Genomic DNA, 23,527 nt, shown 5'->3' with positions numbered 1-23,527 from the left:
AGGTGGCCAGGGCGAATTCGGCAGAGTGGCCAAAGCCTGCTACGGGAACCAGCTGGTGTTCTGGGGAGCCGGGAGACGCAGCTCGGGCCGTCGGCCTGCCCACGTGAACGGAGAGCCACGGCCGGGCTGTGCCTCGGGTGCCCCTGCCACGCAGACCTGGGCTGGGGTGTCCGCCCCAGGTTGGAACGCGGAGATCTCCGCTCTGGGGGGACCGGCTGGTGATAGTGGCTCTAGGGGGGTGGCTCGACTTGACTGCTACATGTGGCTGGCGTCCTCTGTGAGGGGGGTCAGAGAGAGAGAGAGAGAAAGCTCCTGGTGGGAGTGCCAGTCGCGTGGATGGTGATTTGGGCTCACCCCTGGGGAAATCTGGCCAGACCCATCTCCTTTTGGGTCCTCCCCCATCCTACGATGCTCCAGATTCCCACGGGTGTGCGCTGTCTCCTGCCAGGCGGCACCAGCAGGGGGTGAACAGGGCCGTGAATCCACACAGGGGCCCAGGCCCTTGGCTGGGTCTGGGCAGAGGAATGTTGTGGCTTGGCTGGATTGTGATGAACAAGGCGCGAGCAGGTGTTGCCTCCCAGCCTGGCCTCCGGAGGCCTCGTCGCACCAGATGCACAGAGCCCCCTGACATCACAGGCATCTGACATCACCATCAGGGTGGGGACAAGTTTCATGACATCATCAGACATGTCAGACTTCATGGTGTTATCAGGGCTGTGACTCAAGGCCTCTGACATCACCCTCACAGCACGTCATGTGCCTTGAGTCGCCCTTAGCCTCAGCGAGGCCTGTCAGGAGCCTTATGACATCGTGAGCACCGCAACTCACAAGTTTCATGACCTCATCAGCCTGCGCCCCCAGAGCAGTTAGCGCCCCCTAGCCCCAGAGCAGTTAGCGCCCCCTAGCCACAGCCTTTTTTCCTGGTCCCTTGCACTGGGCTGTATTCCTGGCATACACCCCCTCCCCCCAGCCATTCCCCTATTCCCCCCGAAAGCAGGCCCTGGGGGGCCCTAACCCAGAATTCCCTCCAGCCGATCTGGGGCCCCCACCTCCATAGCGCTGCCAGAGCAGAATCACCGCCAGCTCTTTCCTAATTGGTGCCCTGGGCAGGAGCCAAGGGGCAGCAGTGTCAGTCCAACAGCTGGAGAGCAGGCGGGGGGAACCGACCACTAGTCACATGCTGACTGGAACGGTCACCAGGGGCCACGGGCCAATCCTGGGCGGGGAGCGGGAGGCTCTCAGCAGGTGCTTAGCCAAACCTCTCCAAGGAGTCCGGGAGACAGAGAAAGGGAGGAGCAGAGGCTAATTCAGAGGGGTCCGGTGCAGGTCAGCTATTTCAGAGCAATTGTCATTGTGTGTGCATCAAGAGGTGTGCAAAGGGGGGTGCGTGCCAGAAGTGTGCATGCAAGTCATGCATGTGCATTCAAGGTGGTGTGTGCATGCATATGAAGAGATGTGTGTGTGAGTCAACCTGCAGCGACACTTGTATAGTGTGTCACGCTCCCAAAGGATTAGTGAACTGCACTGGAGAAAGCCGGGCGTGTGTGTGTATTCATGTGAGCGTTCACAGGCCTCAGAGAGTGTCTGTGAGCGAGTCTAGCTGTGTGTGTAAACGGGCGCATGCGTGTTTGTAAGCACTCGGCTGTATGTTTGGGTGATGTTCGGGTGTGTGTGACTGTAGGTGTGTCACTCTGCAGGGGTTTGTGTATGCGTCTGAGGCGGCATGTGTCTGAATGGCTGCAAATTACTGGCGCTGTCTGATACGCTTCATGCGCCAGAGTCCTGGCAGGTGCCGCAGCCTCCAGAGGGCACATCTCCGTGTATCGTCCTTCAGCTTGAGAGCAAGCAGCCCGGGCTTCTTCCTCAGTGAGGGTCTCCCCGCTCGCCTGCATGCCCCATGCGGGCAAGGCTCCTTCGACTCACACAGCTAGCAGCCCAGGGCTTTGCGCGCGCACACACACACACACACACACACACACACACACACACACAGAGTGTCAGCAGTGCCAAGGCCTCGCACACCCACGGCCGGTAGTGCCGAGGATTTGCGCAGCGCTGAGAAGTTGGACGCTCGCCCAGTTCGCTGCGAGAAGCAGTGATTTGTTTGCTCTGGGGATGTGGATTGCCCAACCTCCTGGCAGTCAGTGCCAGTTGGGGGAACCGAGCCGGCGGCCGCTCCAGTCCTTCTGGGAAACCGAAGGCCGACGTGAATTTGGCCGCGGTCCCAGCTCTTTCCTAGAAACAGGGGCTCGTTAACTTGGTACCTTTTCTTTCTAATTGGCGTGGCTCCGAGCCATTGTGCGGGGTCGGGGGGCTGGTCAGCACTCCACTGAATTAACCTTCCGACGAATCCTTAGCGCTTCTTCGCGAGCCGGAGGCCAGCGCTAGGAGGAGTTGAGTCAGCACCAGGGGCGGTTCTATGTACTTTGCTGCCCCAAGCACAGCAGTCAGGCGGCTTTCAGCGGCGCGCCTGCGGGAGTTTCCGTCGGTCCTGCGCCTTCGGCGTACCCGCCGCCAAATTGCTGCCAAAACCGCAGGATCAGCGGACCTCCCGCAGGCATGCCGCCAAAGGCAGCCTGACTGCCACCCTCACGGCGACCGGCACATCGCCCCCCGCGGCTTGCCACCCCAGGCACATGCTTGGAGCGCTGGTGCCTGGAGCCGCCCCTGGTCAGCACAGGCCGGGACACCATCTGACATGCCGGCTGAAATGCTGTACGCAGCTGGGGGGGGGAGTGTGCCCGCCGGGGGGCTGGTACACAGCCGGGTCCTGGTGGAGGCCAAACCTCGCTGGCTCTTAGCCAAACCTCTCAAAGGTGTCAGGGCAAGAGACAGAAGCAGAGGCTAATTCTGAGAGCACCTGCAGGGCTCTGTCGTTTCCGAGCAGCATGTGTGTGGACAGGTGTTTTGTGCGTGGGTGAGCGTCCAGGACATTTGCATGTGTGTGTTGTGTGTCGAGGAGAGAGAAGCCCCTGTTTGTAGGTGTGTATGACCGGAGATGGACAGAATGCAACAGCTCGAGATGGAGGGAGGAGGCGTCTGGCCCGAGTCACGGCCCGGGACAGGCTGGAGGGAGCCCCATCAGATGCACTGACAACACCAAGGGGCTTGGGCCTTGTCTCTCGTTTCGTTTCTCCCCACTCTCCAGCAGGGGCTCCAGTGTCACAGCTGGGCAGATCTAGTGTGGACAGCATAGGCATTATGGGCCCATACCTAAGGCCCCAGCCCCTGGAGTCACGTGATGAATCCGAATCTCAGCTGCCATTTAAAAGTAATGTGTTTCTGTCCTTCATGGATGCACAGAAAAGCTTGAAAATGTGCCCTAAGTTAACTGATGCCTACCTGAGTATGCAGAGAGCCTGAACCAATAGCTCCAGGAGCTGGGGGACTGCCCCCTGCATCTGGATCCTGAAACCTGCTGCCACCTGGAGGAAGGGCAGGGCCTCTGGGTCCCTGGGCTGCTTTCTGGCAAGTGCCAGTGCTCCTGACCTCCAGCTGCCCCATGATGTAGTGCACCAGCTTGACAGGGTGAGGTCTAGTGGATTAGAGACTGGAAGGCAGGACTCCTGGTTCTGTCCCTGGCACTGGGAGGACAGTGGGGTCTAGTGGTCAAAGCAGGGGGGCTGGGAGTTAGGACTCCTGGGTTCTGTGAGCAGCTCTGGGAGGGGAATGGTGTCTTGTATGTCAGAGCAGGAGGCTGGGAGTCAGGACTCCTGGGTTCTCGTCCTGATTCTGCTACTTGCTGCGTGAACTTGGGCAAACACCCCCCCCCCCCCGCCCACCACCCCTTCGTGGGGCCTGACTCCCCACCTCCCACCAGCTGTGCAGCAGCAGTGATGCCAAGCCCTTGGCAGGAGAGGGGTCAACCCCCCGGGGCCCCGCTGCACTGTCTCTGCTGGGCCCCCTGCTGCCTGGCACCCTCACCTGCCACCTGGGCTTCTGTGGTGAGGTGCTTGGGCTCCTCCGTCCAGGGCGTGGCGTGCACAGCGACGCTCCAGTCGCTCCACGTGCCGATGTCGTTGTCCTTGGCGGCCACCTGGATGATGTACTCCTTGCCGGCGTAGGCATCGGTGATGGTGTGGGACGTCCCATCCGACAGCTCCACCTGCATGGGGAGAGGGGAGGGGGCGGTCACCGGGGCACGGGCGCGTCCCTAGGGGAAGGTCTGTGGAGAGAGGCTAGGGGGGATCCCAGGGCTTGGGCAGGGCCTCTCCTTGGGTGTGGACGGGGAGCTACGCCCACGGAGCATATGGGACATAGGGATGGGGAAATGGAGGGGGAGGGGATGGGGCACAGGAATGGAGGGGGAGGCTTAGTCCCTGCCCCCAGGCCTCCCCCCCACCAGAGTTCGGCTTGACAGACCAGCCTAAGCAGCAGGCCAGCCAGTGTGCCCAGGCAGTGCCCGTGAGCGCCAGAGTCACCGAACGTGGGCTGGTGGCGGGGAGACATGGATAGAGACCAAGGAGCGTGAGACGGAGGGGAGGGACAGAGACAGATCGCAGAGCGGGGCCAGGGCTCTATTGGCCACCTCTCCGCCCCCCTGGCAGTGCCCCGGGCACCGCCAGCCCTGCCTGCAGGGGACGCTGGCTGCAGAAGGGCGGGAGGCCAGGCCCAGCGTCCCCACCCACGATGGGCCGAGCCTGAGTGCATCCTCCCAGCCGAGCTCTCCCTGAGACCCAGAGCCACAGCCCCCACTGCACTCCGGTGCCCCACTCAGCAGCCATGATGCCCAGGACACCGGGCAGCAGCCCGGAGGGGCACAGGTAAGTCCTAGGGCGGTCCTTTCTTTCCGAGGGAGGAGGGGTCTTTTCACACAAGACGCCCTCTGTGGATTCTGGGCTGATGCAGGGAATGACCCCTCCCCACACCCCTGCCACTGTCAGGCAGAGCTTTGGGCAGGGGGGCGGTGGGGGGGGGAACAACATGTCATGTTAGTGAGGTTTCCTCCTCGCCACAAAGCCTGGACACTCCATTGTTGTCAAACAAAAGCCGAGATTTTGGAGCACAGCTCTGGGGCGAGAGGGTGAAATCCGCAGTGGCAGATTGACCAAATCCACGGGGCTCTGCTCCGTCCATCATAAGCAACCCTACCATAACAAACCTCGTGCACGAGCGCCCCTCCGGTAACAAACCCGCCACCTAGCAGTCATGAGCAATCCTGCAGTAACAAACGGGAACTGGCATGCCTAAGCCAACGAGAACAACATACCTGCCCAGCATCCAGGAGCACCCTACGATAACAAATCAGCGCGTGGAGCCCAGCGCGCAGGGACAGCCCGCCACCAACAAACCAGCCGGCCCATGTGAGGGAAGGAAAAGCAGTACAGGGACTAGGGAGCTCTCAGGTTTAGGCTTTCAGGGGCTCGAAAGGACACTGCTTTGTGAAGTGCTGGGCAGTTGTTGCCGTGTTGGTGCCAGGATATTGGACAGACGGGGTGGGGAAGGCAAAGCCTTCTGTTGGCCCCACTTTTGTGGGAGAGCTCCCAAATGCATGGCTTTCCTGCTCGAGCGAAGGCCAGACAGACTGTGGAAAAGACCCCAGGCGGATTTCTGCTGCGAGCCCATGTCACCCCACTCTCCAGGACCTGGCTCCCTGGGGCTACGGGAGGCACTGTGACCACCTGGCATTACAGGAGGGTTGCCCAGCCGCCGCACGGCACGCTTGGTGCGATGGGTTAACGCCGAGGCATTTGCCTTGGCGACCTCTGGGACTCCGTGCTTGAGTTCGACTTTGGCGACGAGTCAAATGAGCCAGTGGGTCTCTCCTCAGTCGCCAGCAGGTGTCTGTCCACACAGGTGCCAACTTTCTTCTTGCCGGGTGGGTGCTCCACCCCGCACTGCCCCCGAGACCATGCCGTCACCCCGCCCCTTCCCCCAAGGCCCCACCCTCGCTCCGCCTCTTCCCACCCCTTCTCTGCCCCCTCCCCTCAGCGCCTCCTGCCCACCATCAGGTGGCTGGTGGGTGCTGAGCACCCACAATTTTTTTCCATGGGTGCTCCAGCCCCACAGCACCCAAGGATTCGGCATTTATGTCTGTCCACATTTGAGAACCATCACAGAGCTCAGCATTGCTCCGAGCTGAGCGTCGGGGGGAGACCAGCATTGAGGGGATCAGCAGAAGCGGGCGGGGGCAGGTTGGACGAGCAGGGGGCTGCAAGTCGCAATGGAGGTGCATCGGCGCAGCTCTGGGCAGGCAGGCTACGACTGGACGAGCAGTGGGACTCCAGGTCAGGGCTGGGGGGCACTCACCAGAGGTGTGGGGGGGAAGTCGGAAGACAGAACTGAGGCATGCTGGGAGCGCTGCACGGGGACGTACCTGCACTGGGCCTTACTTACACTGGAGTGTCGTGCCTGCTACACGTACACCGTGTGTAACACCCAGCCCTCGCGCTGCGAAACCAAAGGGGCGAGGCTCATTATTCTGCACGGCCAATGGCAAAGAGGGAACCCAGGGGAAATCTCTCTCCCTCCGCCCACGCCACCTGGGGCAGAGTAAGGCTCAGTGCTTGGTGCTTGTGGCTTGGTGGCAGCTGGCTGAGAACCTGGGTGGTGCAAGAAGTGGGTTTGCTCGAGGCAAACCGCTGGCTTGAAGGCCCATCTCTGGAGCACATTCTAGTGTACACACAGCGCAGTAAGTTGTAGCCGTGTTGGTGCCAGGATATCGGACAGACAGGGTGGGGAAGGCAAAGCCTTCTCTTGGCCCCACTTCTGTGGGAGAGCTCCCAAATGCACGGCTTTCCTGCTCGAGCGAAGGCCAGACAGACTGTGGAAAGGACCCCCGGCGGATTTCCACAGGATCTCTTGGCTTTTACCTTTGGGCACATGACCTAGGGCATATCATAGAATCATAGAATATCAGGGTTGGAAGGGACCTCAGGAGGTATCTAGTCCAACCCCCTGCGCAAAGCAGGACCAACCCCAACTAAATTGTGAACACTACAATCTTCAGTCCACCTGTGTACGGGGGAGAAGCTGCCCAGGGCTTCTCGCCTCCGGTGGGGAGATCCACGCCTAGGGTCTGGTCAGCTGCCGTGCTCCCAGTGGGGAGCTGGGACCCCAGGGGGCAGCAGCCCACACCAGGAGCCTGGGTGTCAGCTCGGCTGGGGAGCCGGCTTTCTTCTCAATGTCACCGCTCCAGCTATGGATAACCTGCCTTATGTCGACCTAACTGTAGTGTAGACAAAGCCGTTGACTGAACGCAGGAACAGAGTCAACTACATTTCCCCGAAGGCTAGCCCAGCACCCTGGATTTCGCGGGCTTGGATCTGAGATCTCCTCGGCGGAATTCTGTGCTGGAGAGCGGGGCTGGTTCTCACTTCATCCAAATCCACTTGCTTGGCCCTACTTGATATGTCTTCAGTGCTGTGCGTCCCAGATCCTCCCCAGCCGCGAACCGGCACCACGGCACAGACTTCAGCAGCGCGGTGTCAGTTTTCACCAGCTGAGGATCTGTCCCGTTCCATTTAACATAACACAGGGACATTACGACTTGCCATACAGGAGCAGACCAATGGTCCATCCAGCCTGGTGCCCTGGCTCCCTGCTACGCTGGGTCAGACCACTGGCCCATGGAGTCAGACGTCCTGTCTCCCTGGCACACCAGACCAAACGCACCCTCCGCTCCTCTCACTGGCAGGTCCAGTGCCAGGAGTGTAGGGATTAAATCCCCTGCATTTGCCCACTCACCTCCCCGCATGACTCTTTCCTGTCTTGGATACAGGTCTGTGTTACATGACGCATGCAGAGAGTTTGATCAAACCCAGGGGCAATGCGCTGATTCACCTGATGCACACGTCTGCATGTGTGGACACCATGTGACTTCCACGCGGGCAGAAGGAGCTGCACTGTCCTCCCTCCTTCTCCAGCACCAGCTCACACCTCCTCTGCGCTCTACCCCTGGTTATCTCAACCCTGAGCCTGTTGGATTCTCAGACCTCCTGAACCAAGCCCGGGCCTTCCTAGCTCCTGATGTCACGGGCCAGAGTCACTCCCCAGCCTGGTGCGAGGACGTGCACGGTGCCATTATCTTCTCACCTGCCTTCCAGTCACACCACATCATCTGGTGTCTGTTCCACCGGCACCGCCGCTGGAAACCTGCAGCCCATGGACCCTCTGGATGGGCGCTGTCAGACAGGCGGGAGGGGGCCGTCATGTTTGCCATAAGAAACCTCAGTATCAACAGGACAATGGTACCCTCCTGCGAGCCCTGCGTTTAACCCATGCACTGCTGCCGCCTACTTCCCATCCACGGCGCAGGAGTCCTTATAAACAGCCCCGTGTGCAATCGGCAAGACTTGCTCACGCCCGCTCCCTTCCTTTACGGCCTGCGCTGACACAAGCCATCTTCTCTCCAGACACATGTGGCTAATAAACATGTCTGAGCGCATGAAGGATTGCGAGGGGTCTGACATGACCCATCTGCTCGGCTCAGGGGCGGGGAAGTTGGCCTCTGCTCTCAATTCTGGAGCTCAGGAGGCCAACGGAGAACAGAGGCAGGAGGGATAGAACCGGAGCTGAGACACTGACCATGAAGCTCCCGCGTCCTTCCCCCTCTCCCTGGCTGAGAGCACGGGCCAGATCTCAGCTCAGCAGTCAGAGGGGGGAGAGGAAGCCGCTCCCTTTGTGGCCCGGGGTGTTCAGCGTGAGCCCAAATCTATGCAAGAGCAGAGGGAAAATTCAAGGGACATTATGTGCTGGCGTCCCGGGGGGGCAACTTGGATAGTGGGTGTGTGAGGTGGGAACCCGCCGGGAATCTGGAAACCCCCTGTCAGTCCGAGGCTGCTGATGAACTGATGGGACAGTCTGAAACTTCCGCTGTTGTCTGTAGAGTAACAGTGAGTAATATGAATGCCCCAAACTAGGGCAGAGTAACTCCATCAATCTCCTTGGGGCCCCAGCTGAACAAACAGCCGAGTTTTTAAAGAGCGAAATTCAGCTACGGGAGCAAGGTGGAGATCCCCATCCTCCCAGCACACTGTGCAGCCGCACATTCCGCCAGTGAAAAACGAGACAGACACGTTACCATTGCAACCACTTCCCGCTGGCCTGACACCCTCCCCAGGGCAAGGAAACCGTTATCCAGCATGTGCTGAGAGCTGGACTCTTTCTGGGGGTGCCCCCGGGAGGACGACCGACAGACCAAGGAGATGTGCCCGCTGAGACAGCCGGCCCAGGAATAGTGCACTGCAAGGCTAGCGGTGTGCAAAGGGAGTAGGGTGACCAGATGACCCCATTTTGTAGGGACAGTCCTGATGGTTGGGTCTTTTTCTTATATAGGCTCCTATTACCCCCCACCCCCGTCCCGATTGTTCACATTTGCTATCTGTGTGCATGGGTGTGAGTGCAGGGTGTGTGGGTGTGAAAGAGTGTCAGTGTGCACATAGGTGTGAGTGCAGGGTGTGTGTGCGGAATTGTGTCAGTGTGTGTGCATGGTTGTGAGTGCAGGGCATGTGTGTATGGAATTGTGTCAGTGTGTGTGTGCATGGGTGTGAGTGCAAGGTGTGTGTGTATGGAATTGTGTCAGTGTGTGCGCATGGGTGGGAATGTGTGTGTGTATGGAAGCGTGTCAGTGTGTGCGCATGTGTGTGAGTGCTGGGCATGTGTATGGAAGCGTGTCAGTGTGTGTGCATGTGTGTGAGTGCAGGGCATGTGTGTATGAACGCGTGTCAGTGTGTGTGCTTGGGTGTGCGTGCTGGGCGCGTGTGTGTAAGAGTGTCAGTGCATGTGCATGGGTGTGAGTGTATGTGTGTGTGTATGGAAGCGTGTCAGTATGTGTGCATGTGTGTGAGTGCTGGGCATGTGTGTATGGACGCGTGTCAGTGTGTGTGCTTGGGTGTGCGTGTGTGTAAGAGTGTCAGTGCGCGTGCATGGGTGTGTGTGCTGGGTGGGTGGGTGTGGAACTGTGTCAGTGTGTGTGTAAGAGTGTCAGTGCGTGTGCATCGGTGTGCGTGCTGGGCATGTATGTGTGGAAGAGTGTTAGTGCACGTGTGATGCAGAGAGAGCGATGGGTCCCCCTAGGGAGTTAATAGGAATTATTGATGGCATCTGATTTCCTCTGGAAAGCTGGAGTGTCCCCCTCCTCTCTGGAAATAACAAAATCTGCCCCCCCTCCCCACACATCAGCTCCCCCTCCCCACCCCATGCTTACGTAATCCTTTGGAGCCACTGAGGGAGCCCGTGGTTTACAGCTGCGGCGCATTCCTGGGCCTCTCGCTCTGGGCCGCACATCCAGGGCTAATTCAACACCGACTTCAAAGCCACGCACATGAGGATATTCCCTCCCCAGCCCGCCCCATGGAGGGGGAGCCCCACACGAGCTGCGGGGAGCTCACAGGCTCACAGCCCCACTGTAAGGGCCCTGCTAACGCCCCCGTGTCGGCCTGGGGCCGTGGCTATTATATTCTTGATCCGCCCCAGTGTGGTCCCCGCTGCTGCGGATGGGGCCTGTGGCCTGGGAATGCGGCTAGGTCCGGGCTACACGGCAAAATGCAACAGCACAGGCCGACTGCCTGCCGATCTCTAGACACACAACCAAAGCCCGTCCCCGGGGTACGATCCCCCCGGCATAGGGGCACATGCTGCGTTTGGGGCTGGAGCCTCCGTTCCCATCTGTTTGTGGGGCCCATTCCGGATCCAGTGGCAGGTTGCTGCCATCTCTCCACTAGCTCGAGAACCCCCACATCAAACGCCTGCCAATATTATCTGACACTATAATCTCTCCCCCCTCCCCACCGCCAGACAGGAGGGAAGTCTGGGGCCCAGCTTTAACAGCTGACAACGCTGATTGGGACCAAACCCCAATGCAATCCGCACAGCTGCCGCTCCGCCAGCAACGCCCCCCACACCCACAGGACTCCACAATCACAGCTGCGGAGCAGAACTGGGCCCGTTCCCCCTGCTAATCAACATGCAGACAGGAATATTCCACTTCTGGGGCCACCTCCACCAACGCAGCAAAGCAGCCCTCTGCCACAAAGCGCCGGAGCAGCAAAAATTCAGTCGGTCGCTCTCGAAGGTACCTAGATTCAGAGATTCCAAGGCCAGAAGGGAGCACTGTGATCATCTCCTCTGCCCTCCCGTAGCGCGCAGGCCAGACACCTGCCCTACACTAATCCCTAGAGCAGAGCTGTTAGCAAACCAGCCCTCTTGAACTGAAAACGATCGGTGATGGAGACTCCACCACGACCCTGGGGAACGTCTTCCACAGTTAATTGCTGTCACTGGTAAAAATGTAGGCCTTATTTCCAGTCGGAATGTGTCTAGCTTCAATTTCCAGCCGTTGGATCTTTCTCTGCTAGACTGAAGGGCCCATGATTAAATAGTTGTGCTCCATGTGGGTACGTATAGTTTGCAATCAAGTCACCCCGCACCCTTCCCTCGGTTAAGACTGAGCTCCGTGAGGCTATCCGGTAACACCTGTTTTCTAACCCTTTGCTGATTCTCGTGGCTCTTCTCTGAACCTTCTGCAATTTATCAACATCCTTCTTGAACCGTGGGCACCAGACCTGGATCCCAGCAGCGGTCGCACCAGTGCCCAACACAGAGATAAAATAACCGCTCTGCTCCCACTGGAGACTCCCCTCGTGATGCATCACGGACTCACATTGGCCCTTTCAGCCACAGCGTCGCACTGGGAGCTCAGGTTCATAGAATCATAGACTATCAGGGTTGGAAGGGACCTCAGGAGGTCATCTAGTCCCACCCCCTGCTCAAAGCAGGACCTAATCCCAACTAAATCAGCTTATTACCCATCGCGATCCCCAGTTTATCAGAGTCACTGCTTCCCAGGGCAGAGTCCCCCACCGTGGAAGTGTGGTCTGCGTTCTTTGCTCCTAGACGGTTCCCAGTACCCAACAAAACCACACACCCCTTCTACTGTCGGCTCTTTGGGGCAGGGACCACGTCTTTGCTCTGTGGCTGTACAGCAACAACAGACTGCCGGGCCAGCTCTGGGGCTCCTCCTGCGACAGAAATACGACGTGAACTTCCCGGCGAATGGGCTGACCAAGCCTGTCCCAGACTGAAAGATGCTGAAGGTGCTAGTGATGCAAGTCACAGGGAAGCACAAATCAAAAGCAGCACCACGCTAGCCTGCTGTGCAACCCTGCTCGGAAAAATCGCGCCAGCAGCTGAGCGGCAGAGCCAGAGCAGACCGTCCCCAAGTACGGTCAAGGACCCTAAACCGGCGGTGGAAATTGGAGTCACCAAGCAGTGCTGACGCAGAGAAAAGACGCTGTCTGGCCAATGTGACAGAGGCAGGCGTCCTCAGCCGGTGTGAACCGGCCCAGCCCTGCTGAGGAGCCGACCTGTGGTTTTCGTGGTGCAGGGGCTGGGATCTGACACTTCTACACAGTCCCGTTACTCGGTCTTCTGCTCTGAGTCTGGGACAGTCCTGGAGTGTGTGCGTGTGAGTGTCTGGGGGATGGCTAGGCTGGAGCTGGGAGCTGTGATTCCCAGCCCACGCGGGTGTGCCTACACCAGCTCTGCTAGTGCCCAGAAACGGTGCTGTGTCTGCCGTGGCATGGATGGTGGCACAGGCCCAGGGGGTGAGGTGGGATCGTACCCACGTCAGTTAGCCCAAGAGGCTGCCCGTACGGTACTAGCGCAGATACATGTACAGGAGCTGGGAATTGCCCCCCGTGCCCAAATGTAGCCCTACCCTGCGTGAGACTGTCTGTGAACAACTGTACCTGCGTCTCCTTCCAGGGATGTCTGAGACTCAACTGTGCCTACGTTGGGGAGCACTCGTGTGAGGTGTGTGTAGCTGTGGAACATGTGTGTTGGAGATTGTTGGTGTGACATGGGTGTGATTATGTGCATTTGTGGTGCTGTGCTGGTGTGTATTTGTGGTGCCGTGTATTGGTGTGTATTTGTGGTGATGCATGCTGGTGTGTATTTGTGGTACTGTGTATTGGTGTGTTTTTGTGGTGCCGTGTATTGGTGTGGTACTGCACACTGGTGTGCATCTAAGGTGCTGTGTATTGGTGTATATTTGTGGTGCTGCGCACTGGTGTGTATTTGTGGTGCTGGTATGTATTTGTGGTGCTGCACGCTGGTATGTATTTGTGGTGTTGGTGTGCATTTGTGGTGCTGCACGCTGGTGTGTATTTGTGGTGCTGGTATGTATTTGTGGTATGTGTGCTGGTGTGTATTTGTGGTGCTGTGTGTCTCTGTGGTGCTGGTGTGTATTTGTAGTGCTGTGCGTTGTTTCATGTCACCCATGCTGCCCCACGCAGCATCCCCCTGCCACCACCAAGCTGATCCCGGAGAGGTCGGGTTTGCCCTGGGACCCACAGGGCATCGGCCCCTTGGTTCGCCTTGAGCCAGCCTGGGCGTGGAGCCGCTGGGGAGCCGCGGAGGCAGTTCCCGGTCCCCGGCTCTGCTGCAGTGGAGGTGGAGGAGGGGGACCAGGGGGAAGCTGAGATTTGTTTCACAAACGCTCCGATTCCCTTTGTGCCCTGCACTGCATCAGGGCCCTGCTGCCTCGTGCCAGGCGGCTGGGCCCATCCCTCGCTGTGCTGCCAGCCGGACCCCCAGCCAAGCTCCACGCCGGGGGGCCGGCGCACGGAAAGCCCCCCAGCTCGGCCGTTCAGGGTTTGCACTCCCCATCCTGCTCTGGGCTCTCCCCTCGGCGTGGCTGCTGGACAAAGCTGAGGCTTGGGACACGATGGGGAACCGGCGCCAACGGCAACACATAGAAAGTTACGGCCCAGCCCCAGAATGTCTCGGGCTCCGGCTCGAGGGCCGGCACTCGCCCTAGAGGCTCCGTGGAAGACCCAGGGGACTTTATTCAACTGCCCCCAAGCATGGCAAGATTTCCGATAGAAACGCAGCCACACACCCCCTTTTCCTGCAAAGCTTCCCCCCCTCCCGGCCCAATTATACTGCAGCCTCAGCTGTGCATCACTCTCTCGGGGGTCAAACTGGCTCTCAGATCTGAGTCCGGCTCCGCCCGCCCTTCCCTGTTTGATGCTGGGAAGATGCTGGGACAGTGCCAGGGGAGCGCCGCCGGGTGTCACTAGTCATTTGGAAACGAGCGCGAGATGAAAGGGACCGTGGCTGCAGGCACTTAGACAGCAACAGCCGATCACTGTTCCTGGCCTGGGAAAGGCCGGCGCTGGGGCGGAGGAGCCGGGGGGGGGGCTTTGCAGATTCAAGGACCAAGGCTAGAGGCCAACTGCCTGCGTCACAGAGGAGGCGAATGAGCGGGCCCGGCGAGGTGATCTCATGGGTCTGTCGAGGGGGCCGTCATGCTGACCCAAGGTGGGTCACTTGGAGGTGGGACCCATAGAATCATAAAACAGAACTGGAAGGGACCCCGAGAAGTCTCTAGTCCAGTCCCTTGCACTCAAGGCAGGACTAAGTGTTACACCTCTACCCCGATATAATGCTGTCCTCGGGAGCCAAAAAATCTTACCGTGTTATCGGTGAAACCGTGTTATATCGAACTTGCTTTGATCCGCTGGAGTGTGCAGCCCTGCCCTCCCCGGAGCGCTGTTTTACCGCATTATATCCATATTCATGTTATACTGGGTCGCGTTATATCGGAGTAGAGGTGTATCTAGACCAGTGGTCTCCAAAGTGGAGTGCGCGAGAGGATCCTTCGGGGTGCGGGGCAGGAGGAGCGCCGCCGGAGCAGTGCTGCTTTTCTTTTTTTTTGCTTCGACAGTTCGGCCGGGAGCAGAGGGTGCGTGCTCAAAATTTTTTTACTGATAGGGGTGCGCGATCAAAAAAGTTTGTAGACCACTGTTCTAGACCATCCCTGACAGGTGTTTGTCCAACCTGCTCTTAAACATCCCCAATGATGGAGATTCCACAACCTCCCGAGGCAATTTATTCCAGTGCTTAACCACCGTGACAGTTCGGAAGTTTTTCCTAATGTCCAACCTAAACCGCCCTTGCTGCAGTCTTCTCTTCTCCAGACTAAACAAACCCAATTGTTTCAATCTTCCCTCACAGGGCATGTTTTCTAGCCCTTTCATCATTTTTGTTGCTCTTCTCTGGACCTTCTCCAATTTGTCCACCTGGGTGCTGCAGATGGAGGTGGGACAGATAGCTGTGGACAAGGCCCCAGAAATCTCACCTCGCTTCTCTCCCCTCTGGAAGCACCTCTGTGCAGACAGCGGACCGCAGGCCCCCAGCAAGTCTCCCATCCACCAATTTGTTTATCTGTCCGCCTTGGCTCCCGATTACTTCTTGGTGGTCAGTGCACTCGGGGGTTATCGGTCACCAGCTGGTCCCTTGCTCTTGGACAATCTTTGCTAGGCAGCCCGTATCCCCCTTGGTTTGAATTCACTCCGCTGCTCCGGGCTGCAGCCCTCTCGGCCAGCCTTCAGCACGCAGACCTGGAATGGGCTGCCCCAGAGAACTCCAAGACCTCTCTCTCCAGGAGCCATCAGCCTGCAGCCACCAAAATCCACATTCAGTTTGGAGCAGACACGAAGTTGAGTGAACACGGCTGATTTGCGCCTCCTGCCTGCACAAGCAAGAGGCTCCTGGAGTGGGGGAGAAGGTGGGGCCACCAGGCAGCTCTCTCTCTAGGTTCTTCTCTAGCTTCTCTCATTGGGGTTGCTAAGCACCACACAACACCTGTAAGGTGGGGGAAATAACATTATTCCCATTGTGCAGCTGGGGAAACTGAGGACCAGACAGAGGAAGTGACTTGTCCCCAAAGTCACATGGTGTCAGTGGCAGTGCTGGGAACTCTCAAGTCCCCAGCCAAATCCCGTAAGCACAGGGCCAACGCCCATCCACGTGAGTGATGGCTCCAGCTTCCAAAGGGCTCTTAGCAGCAGCCTCAGTGCAAGGGAACACAGGAACGAAAGCCATTTACTGGAGGCAACGGACCGAGTCCTCACGAGAGATGGGACACAGAGAGGTGACAGCTCCTGGGACAGCCCCTCAGTGCAAATGCCTTTGCAGGGAGAGACGCATAAGAGAGCCCCCCGGGGGACGGGAGATGGATGACATGAGCCATCTGACTGAAAAAGACGGATTTCCCCCTCCCCCTGGATTTACTTTGTTGACTGCTCTGCAGTAGGATGAAGACCACCAGGACCAGGCTGCTGGGTCTGCGATGTAGCCGGGGTCGGAGAAGCAGAGGGAAGGGGAGGAGAGCCTGGATGCGGGGGGAGTAAGATATTGCTACCCTCTACGAGGAGACCTCACCTCAGTGGAGCCACGCCAGGTCTCGGCTGAGATCTGTCAGACAGGCCGCGGCTTGGGTTCTAACCAGACATGCAAACCTGCGAAAAAACCGCAGAAATTGGGCTTGTTTTTGGCTTAATTGGCTTGTGAGTTGCTTGTTGGCCTAGTTTTTTGGCTTGTAGCTTGTTGTAGCTTGTGGCTTCTTTTTCTTGATTGGCTCCCGGCAAGCAGGGGCAAGGGGGGGAGAGAGTCAGGGGTGCACAGCAGCCCACCCCAGTCCCAGACTGCACGCCGGGGGGATCTAGTCACACAGAGTGTTGGGGTTCTTAGGGATTGGCTTGTTTTGGCCTTGTTTTGAAATGGGATTAGCTTGATTTTGGGCTTATTTTGAAAGTCGGGGTGTTTATTTACCGCCTGAAAGTTGGCCACTGTGGTTCTAACCCAGAGTTTTCTCTCATGTCCAAAACCAAAGCAGAATGTAGATCCGTGGAGGCGAGGGGTCTCCGCTGGCATCGGCCCATCATGCCGTGCGTGAGATTCCCAGCTGCCTTCGTGAGATGGAGCACCCAAGCATCTGGGGATGTGCTCTCTCCTGACCAAGGAATGCCTTCTGCAGGCCGTGCAGTGACCCCCACTCCTCCTAGAGCCAAAGGGCACCCGAGGGGCGCTCAGCGCCATGCAGGATTCATCCCCTGGTTGACATGCTGTTAAACACGAGAGGAAGGCTGCACGGAATATCTCCACCCGGCCCTCCGCCTCCGTTCCGTGCCGCGCCTTTGTCAAAACAGACCCCCGCGCTGCAGCATAATGAGGGTAGATTGTAATTGCAGTCATTATGCTTCCTCTCCCGCACACGCTCCCTCGCTGCTCGGATGGAAAAACACGGGCTTCGGTGTCTCTCCCGGGCCCTTCCCCCACCCCCACGGAGTCTCCCCGGCCTCGGGGAGAAAGGAGATCATGTCCATCTGGCTTTGTGCTCACCTGGTGCAGAGACACCAGCCAGTGCCAGACCTGCTTCACACCGACTCGGAGTCGGCATGGGGCATTTTCATGGGTCCCCCGCTGCCTCCCGCACGCTCCTCTGGGACTCCGCTGCTCAGCAAGCAGCTGCACTTTGCTGGGGGTCAGGGTTTCAAGCCCCCTGCCGTGGAGGTGGCACTGGACAGAGCTGCAAGCCGGGGATGGAGCATTTAAAGCCGCACTTCACAGTGTGTCCGCTTGATGGCACCAAAGAATTTTTAAATACATTTGCCATTCACCAGCCACCATAACACAAACTAACTGGGAAAGCCGCCTGGTGCACATCCTGAGGTCTCGGCAAGCACACAGGTTCCCCTCAGCTGATCCCTGAGGGGCAGCGGGTCCTTGGAGGCAGAGAAAACACAGGACTTGGTTGCAACGACTATTTCGGGGATTCCTGATTGTGGCTGCTGGGCACAGACAGACCTTGGGGTTCCCTCGGGCGCCTTAGCTCCCAGCCCGTGCTGCCTAGCGTCACCATGCAGGGGGTCACGGCTGGCACCGAAAGGACTGCTGAGTGCAGCACAGTAGGGTTTCTACCCCAGCCAGAACTGGGGCACTGTGCTAAGCGAGGCAAGCGTGAGCCACAAGCTCCTGAGTATGGAAAAAGGGCAGGTGAGGCCACCAGGGGGCGCCAGCCATGCCTACTCTGCGCCCGCCGCGTCGGTATTCGCACGTTGGACTAGCTCTGCCAATCCCCATCTTCCATTTCTTTGTCATGGCAACAAGCAAGAAGGCGGAGCCATGGAGAGCCTATCAAAGCGCAGGCTGTGGAAAGCAGCTTGGGAGCCCCAGGGAGCCCTTCTGGCTGCTCCCGGAGTCCCCTCTGAAGCCCGTTCCCACTGCGCCTCTCCTTCCATGGGGTGCACGACCCCTAACTGCAAGTTGCTGAGGGGTAGGAAGAGCCCCGCGGAGCCAGCTTGTGCGTTCCCCGGGGAACATGCTGGGCGGCGCCCTCGGACTGGGACATGTTGGGAAGTGAAGAGATTTCCAGACTGACCGTGCACGATTGAGACAGGCGCCCCCCCTCCCCCCGGGCACCTGGCCAACCTGGGCCCCGCTGACATTCCCCCGATACTAGCTGTGCCCAGCTCTTCTGCACAGACCCAACAAGGGGAGAGCGACACTGAAGGCTGCAATCCCTCAGTGCCCCGATCCCCAGTTTGATCCTCTGGCCTGTTACCAGCTAGCTTCCTGCCCTCCGCCTTCCACCGGATCCCACACCGTCACTGGTGACAAGCATCCCCCCCAGCTGCCAGACCCTTCCTCGCCCCTTCAGAGATGATCCTCTCCCTCCCCAACCCAGACCCTTCCCAGTTGCCAAAGCCCCCCTCACCTCGTGTGTCCTGTCCCCATGGCAGGGGGTCATACAAGTGGTCCTGGTTTCAAACATTGGGCCACCTTAATAAATGTAGGTGTTTTGTACCTCTCTTGTCTTTCCCCAAGCCCTGGTCAGGGCTTTCCAGGGAGTGCCCCAGCCTAAGGTACAGAGCCTGAGGGAAATGGAAGGCGGCACATTTAAAACTGAACAAAGGAACATACGAGACACACTTCGTCTGTGGAACTCATTGCCACAAGATATCAGTGTGGCCAAGAGCTAATCAGGACCTATTCGGGGATAGGATATTTGCATGGATAACAAGAATATCCAGTGTTATAAGAAAAATAACTGAAGAAACCCTCCTTTTTCAAGGCGAACCCCTAAACATTGGCAGGAGCTTCCCCCGGGTTGAGGAGGTTGAGTCTATAACTCCCTACTGCAGGGCCCTCGCACCTTCCTCTGAGGCAGCCGGTACTGGCCATTACGTGAGACAGAATGGCAGGCTAGATGGGCCCCTGGGCTGATTCTGTCTGACAGTTCCTCTGTTCCTAGGACTAACGTCTGCTATCTACCAAATAAACAAACCAAGAATTACCAGGTCTTCAGTCACCCTGGACCAGAGCCATCCTGGGAACTTACAAGAGAAAAAGAACGAGCTACAATGAATTGGGCACATGCCTGGCTGGGAGTCACCGAAAGCCATCCCCCATCTGGCTCAGCAACCTGGAGAGCGGCAGTCCACTCCCTAGCTGGGCAGTGGCCACAGGAGGTTTGGTGTCCACTGGCCCCATGTTGTTGGCAGTGGCAGAAGAGAGCCAGGGCACCAAGCGGGCCAAAGAGACTGAACCTGCCCTCCCAGTTAAGAGAAGCCACAGGGCAACGCTACCATCGGGGCAGGGCAGATGAAGAGGAGGCAAAGAAAGCAAACCCTCTCCTCTCAAATAACCCATCGTTAGTGAGACCTGCAGGGACGGGGCTCCTTGGCTGGCTTGGACACCCCAAATTCTGCACTCGATGCACTAATGGTAATCCAGGGAAACGCCAACAGAAAGAGGCTGTATTTACACCAGGGTAACTAGTAGGGCTCACTGGGAGTAGTGGGGTAAAGTAAGACCTGACGTGAACCAAAATTTCAGCCCAACCTGACGTGCAGACAAGGGTCAGCGCTGCCTCTGCGCCCCACAGCGCTGGCTGGGCGTGGAAAGGGACTCACCCCAACGCAGTGACTCAGGCCATCCGGGTGCCGGATGCATCAGATGCACCGGGTTGAGGAACCCAAAGGGTTTGGGGGAACACCCGAGGGCGGCAGACCTGGAACAGTGGCCTGGGCCCGAGTAGCTGGAGAGTGGAGTAGACGCTCCATCCGAAGTGGCGGAGCGCTCACGACTGCAGTGATTCCAGGGCAGCTTAGCTCAGCTGTTAGTGCGACGGGCGTTGGGCAAAGCTTTGAGGCGTCCAGCCTCTGGCCGGCCAGCCCAAGCGGTTTCCAGCCCCTGGATTAGGGTTTGCACCGATAAGGCAGCGAGCACACGGAGAGCTGGGAAAGGATCCGACCCGACGGACAGCCAGATCGGTGGGGGGCGGAGGGGCAAAGAGGCAGCATCAAAGGGAGAGAAATTCCTTAATCCGCGTCCCTGCCACACAGGGACAAAAGTGGGTGAAAGCTGGGAATGGTAATTTTTTTGGCCGGGGGGGCCGCGTTTCGCAGTCCGCTTTGTGCACCTGCCAAAAGTCACTGGGGCTGGCTGCCAAGCAGGGCGGAGATTAATGAAGGCTCAATAGGCAGTGCAATGCAGGGCGATTAGCATTGCAAAAAAAAAAAAAATCCTGACTCCTTGAAGCCAGTTATTCAGCTGTCCAGGCTGACAGGAAAGCTCAGCCATTCTTCCACTGTCTGTCCTGTCCCACCTCCACTGCCCAGCTCTCCGAGTGACAACGTCCTCCCCTTGGAGTTTCCTCAGCCCCCTTTTCCACCAATGCCTCCACCTGCTAACTGAGCGGGGACAACTGGCTTTGGAACGGGGCCCAAGTCCTCAGCATAGGGATGCCCCCAACCAGGACCAGGGAGGGAGCTGGGGGGGGGCTCAGGGACTCCCATGGTATTATAAAGCGGAGGGTCCCCAGAGCCCTATGTCCTGATGTCCGTGCTAGACACCGAGGGAAGTGGCAGACCCGTGCGTGGAAGGGAGGTGACGGTCGGTCTAGGCAGAGCGATGTCCCCTGCTAACGAGGGCTGGCTGAGCGCTCTCTTCTGCAGGCTGCCTCCGTCGCTTGCTAATAAGCTCCGGACTCTAGGACGCAAGCCAAGCTTGGAGGCCATCTCGTCAGCTCTGAGGCGATGTGGACAGAGGAGAGGTGGGACTCACGCAGGGCCACTGAGCAGCTCTGCCAGGCCGGCGGTCTGCAATGAGGAAGGGGCGCCAGCCGGGGCGCCGTGTGACCCGGGGGCACAGCGCACATGCGACAGGGAGGTGATGGTGCGGGATGTGGCATGCTGGGCAGCGCAAGGCCGCAATGGGGCAGGGGAGGGGTGGGGCAGAACCTGGTCTGCCTCAGAGCCTAACAGAGGGGGACAGGATCTTGACAACTCCTGCCCCCAAGGTCCCTTCCAGCTGGGACCAGACCCTTCTCCTCCCCCTCGCCCCAGCCCCTGCGCTGCCTCTCCAGGCCTACAACACAGGTCTCCCTGGAGCATGGAGCAGAGCCCAGGGGAGGAGGGGGCTGGGAAGACACAATGATCCATTGGGTGACCCTGGTCAAGTCCCTTCCTCTCTCTGTGTCTCTGTCAATGGAGACAATGGCAGCGATCCCCCCACCCCCAGGCTGCGGGGAGGATGGAGGAGTGGACGCAGGCAGGGGGACGTGCCCAAGGATCACTGCTGCTCAGCTCTCACTCCTTGTTGGTGCCGGTGACACGCAGACTGGACGTTGGGGTTTGCCCCCCAGTGCAGATTCCAGCTCTACCTTCCCCCACACCCCCGCTATATCACCCGCTGGGCCCGAGGGTAACGAGAATCAGGGACACCAGCTTGTATAGGAACGGGAGCGACCCAAACCTTGGCCCATGCCACCAACTGAGCCCCCAACCCGTGGGGCACTCTCTAGCTGGAGCTCCTGGCTGGGTTCCAGCGGGCACTCAGACACGGGGCTATAGATACATGATTAGCTTTGCCTGAGTCGTTAGGCGCATGCTGGCAGGCTCAGGCCTAACACCAAGGGAAGAGAGCAAAGGGATTGCTGGCAGAGCTCTGTGTGTGGGGAGCCAACGGCTGGGATAGTGTGGGGGGGTCAGCACTGGGGGGCATTGGCAGAGCTGGGGGGGGAGCTCAGGGCTGGGATAGCAGGGGCTGGCGGTCGGGACGGGGGGGCATTGGCAGAGATGGAGGGGGGGCAGGCTGGGACAACAGAGAGCTCTGAGTCGGAACTGAGGTGCGTAGGAAGTTTGCTACCAACAGCCCCCTAGGCCTCCCTCCAGACACTGCCATTAATCCCTCACTCCTGGCAATTCCTCCCCATATGGAGGTGTTCAAAGCTCGTTTAATCCCGTCCGTGCCCTAGGGCTCTAGCACTGCCCCACACGCTGAGTGGGAAGCGGCCCAGCGAGGCGCTAAACTACCAACAGCCGACGTCCGGTCCCTCCATGGGACCCCGCGCTCCCTCACCATGTGCACCATCCTGTCCACTCAGCGCTTCCCCACCCCGCGCCTGGCTGCCCCGCTCCCAATTTGCCCGCGGGGGTAAAAAGCTGGGGCAAAACCCAGCCTGCGTTCCTGGTGCACTCTGGCAGGTCGCTGGGTGAGCTGCAGCCGGGCCTGAGGTCCAGAAGGCCCTTTGAAGGGACATGAACAATCCCCCACCGCAGAGAGGGGGTGGGGGTGGGGGGCTGCTTGAACTGTCTGGAACCTCTGCATCCCACATGAAAACGTGTTAGCCGGCTCCCCGCCTGCTGGGTTCTGCTTTCCATTCTTCCACACCTCCCACCTTCCGCCCTCCCTCCTGACAACACACAGGCTCACAGCCTGCAGCCTGCTAGGAACGGGGGTGTCTCTCTGCATCCCAGTGCGCGGAGCCATGCACTGCCCCGAGGGAGCAGAGCTTCCCCCTGCCCCAGTGGGGGGCACCGCTGAGTCACACGCAGGTCGGATGCAGTGAGAACTGGCCCAGGCACCCCGAGGGCATCCACTCCCTCTCAGTCCCCTTCTTGCATTTCTCAGGGGCGGAGGCATAGGCGTGGTTTGACTGGCAGCTTCAGTCAGACCAATGGGGCCACGCGGGGAGGGAGTGGGGGGCAAATTCTGCGCCTGCCTGAGGCTTGCAGTTTGGGGGGGCAACGCCTCCCCTTCTCAAAATTATGACCATGAGTGGAGGTGCTTCGAGGCAGCCGTGCGGCCACGGTGCGGCATGGGAGATGAAGTCTGGGTGGGGAGCCTGGCGCACCTGAACGACCACTCCCACAAGACCCGGGGCGGGGGGTGTGTCAGAGCGGGAATATTGCCGTTTTCAGGCGCTCAGAGTTGCCCAGACGCTTTTGGTGAACAAATCCATGCCAACGCATGGATCGCGCTGAACGGAGAACCCCATTTCCCACCGAAAAGCAGTTTGGGTGGAAAACGTGGGAGCGGCCCCAGTGTGACGACAGGGGTGGGGGAAGCAGCCAAAGGGAAAGAGGAGGCTGCCGTGAGGGGTGCAGCAGAAGGGGTGCTAAGAACGGAGTGAATAAGCAGGGAGGGGCAGAACTGCGAGGGGCCTTGAAGGGAGAACAAGAAGTCTGAACTCGGCAAGGTGGGGTTCCCATTAAAGAGCAGGGAACCCCATTAAATGGGACCAGCAAAGGGGAAAAAAACCCATTGGATCTGTGCCCGTTTCTGTTTCTTTGCACCGGATGAAGAAGGGCCGGAAAGTTATTTGAAATACGCATATAAATCAATTAAAGGGCAGGGCATGGGAATCCTACATCCAATACCAATGCAGCCCTGACCAACCCAGGAGATGCGGTAACCTGGGGTTAGGCCAACTGAACTACGGTCCTCAGGGCACAAC

General features: G+C 58.8%; 1 protein-coding gene across 9 annotated transcripts in view; it reads right to left on the bottom strand.

The window, feature by feature from the left end:
* CNTFR (ciliary neurotrophic factor receptor) overlaps nt 1-23,527 on the bottom strand; it is a 440,626-nt gene that overhangs the window by 6,939 nt on the left and 410,160 nt on the right. For all 9 annotated transcript variants that reach the window (XR_010602077.1, XR_010602076.1, XM_065598664.1 and 6 more), the window contains one exon: nt 3,925-4,105. Coding sequence is in view for 7 of the 9 variants with exons in the window: in XM_065598664.1 (XP_065454736.1) it covers nt 3,925-4,105 (181 nt within the window). In the remaining 2 variants the exon portion in view is untranslated. The remainder of the gene's footprint in view (nt 1-3,924; nt 4,106-23,527) is intronic.

Source organism: Chrysemys picta, chromosome 6 (assembly GCF_011386835.1).
Source record: "Chrysemys picta bellii isolate R12L10 chromosome 6, ASM1138683v2, whole genome shotgun sequence".
Classification (NCBI taxonomy): domain Eukaryota; kingdom Metazoa; phylum Chordata; order Testudines; family Emydidae; genus Chrysemys; species Chrysemys picta.
The sequence above is the reverse complement of the archived record's forward strand: the minus strand, read 5'-3'. Positions and strand labels throughout refer to the sequence as shown.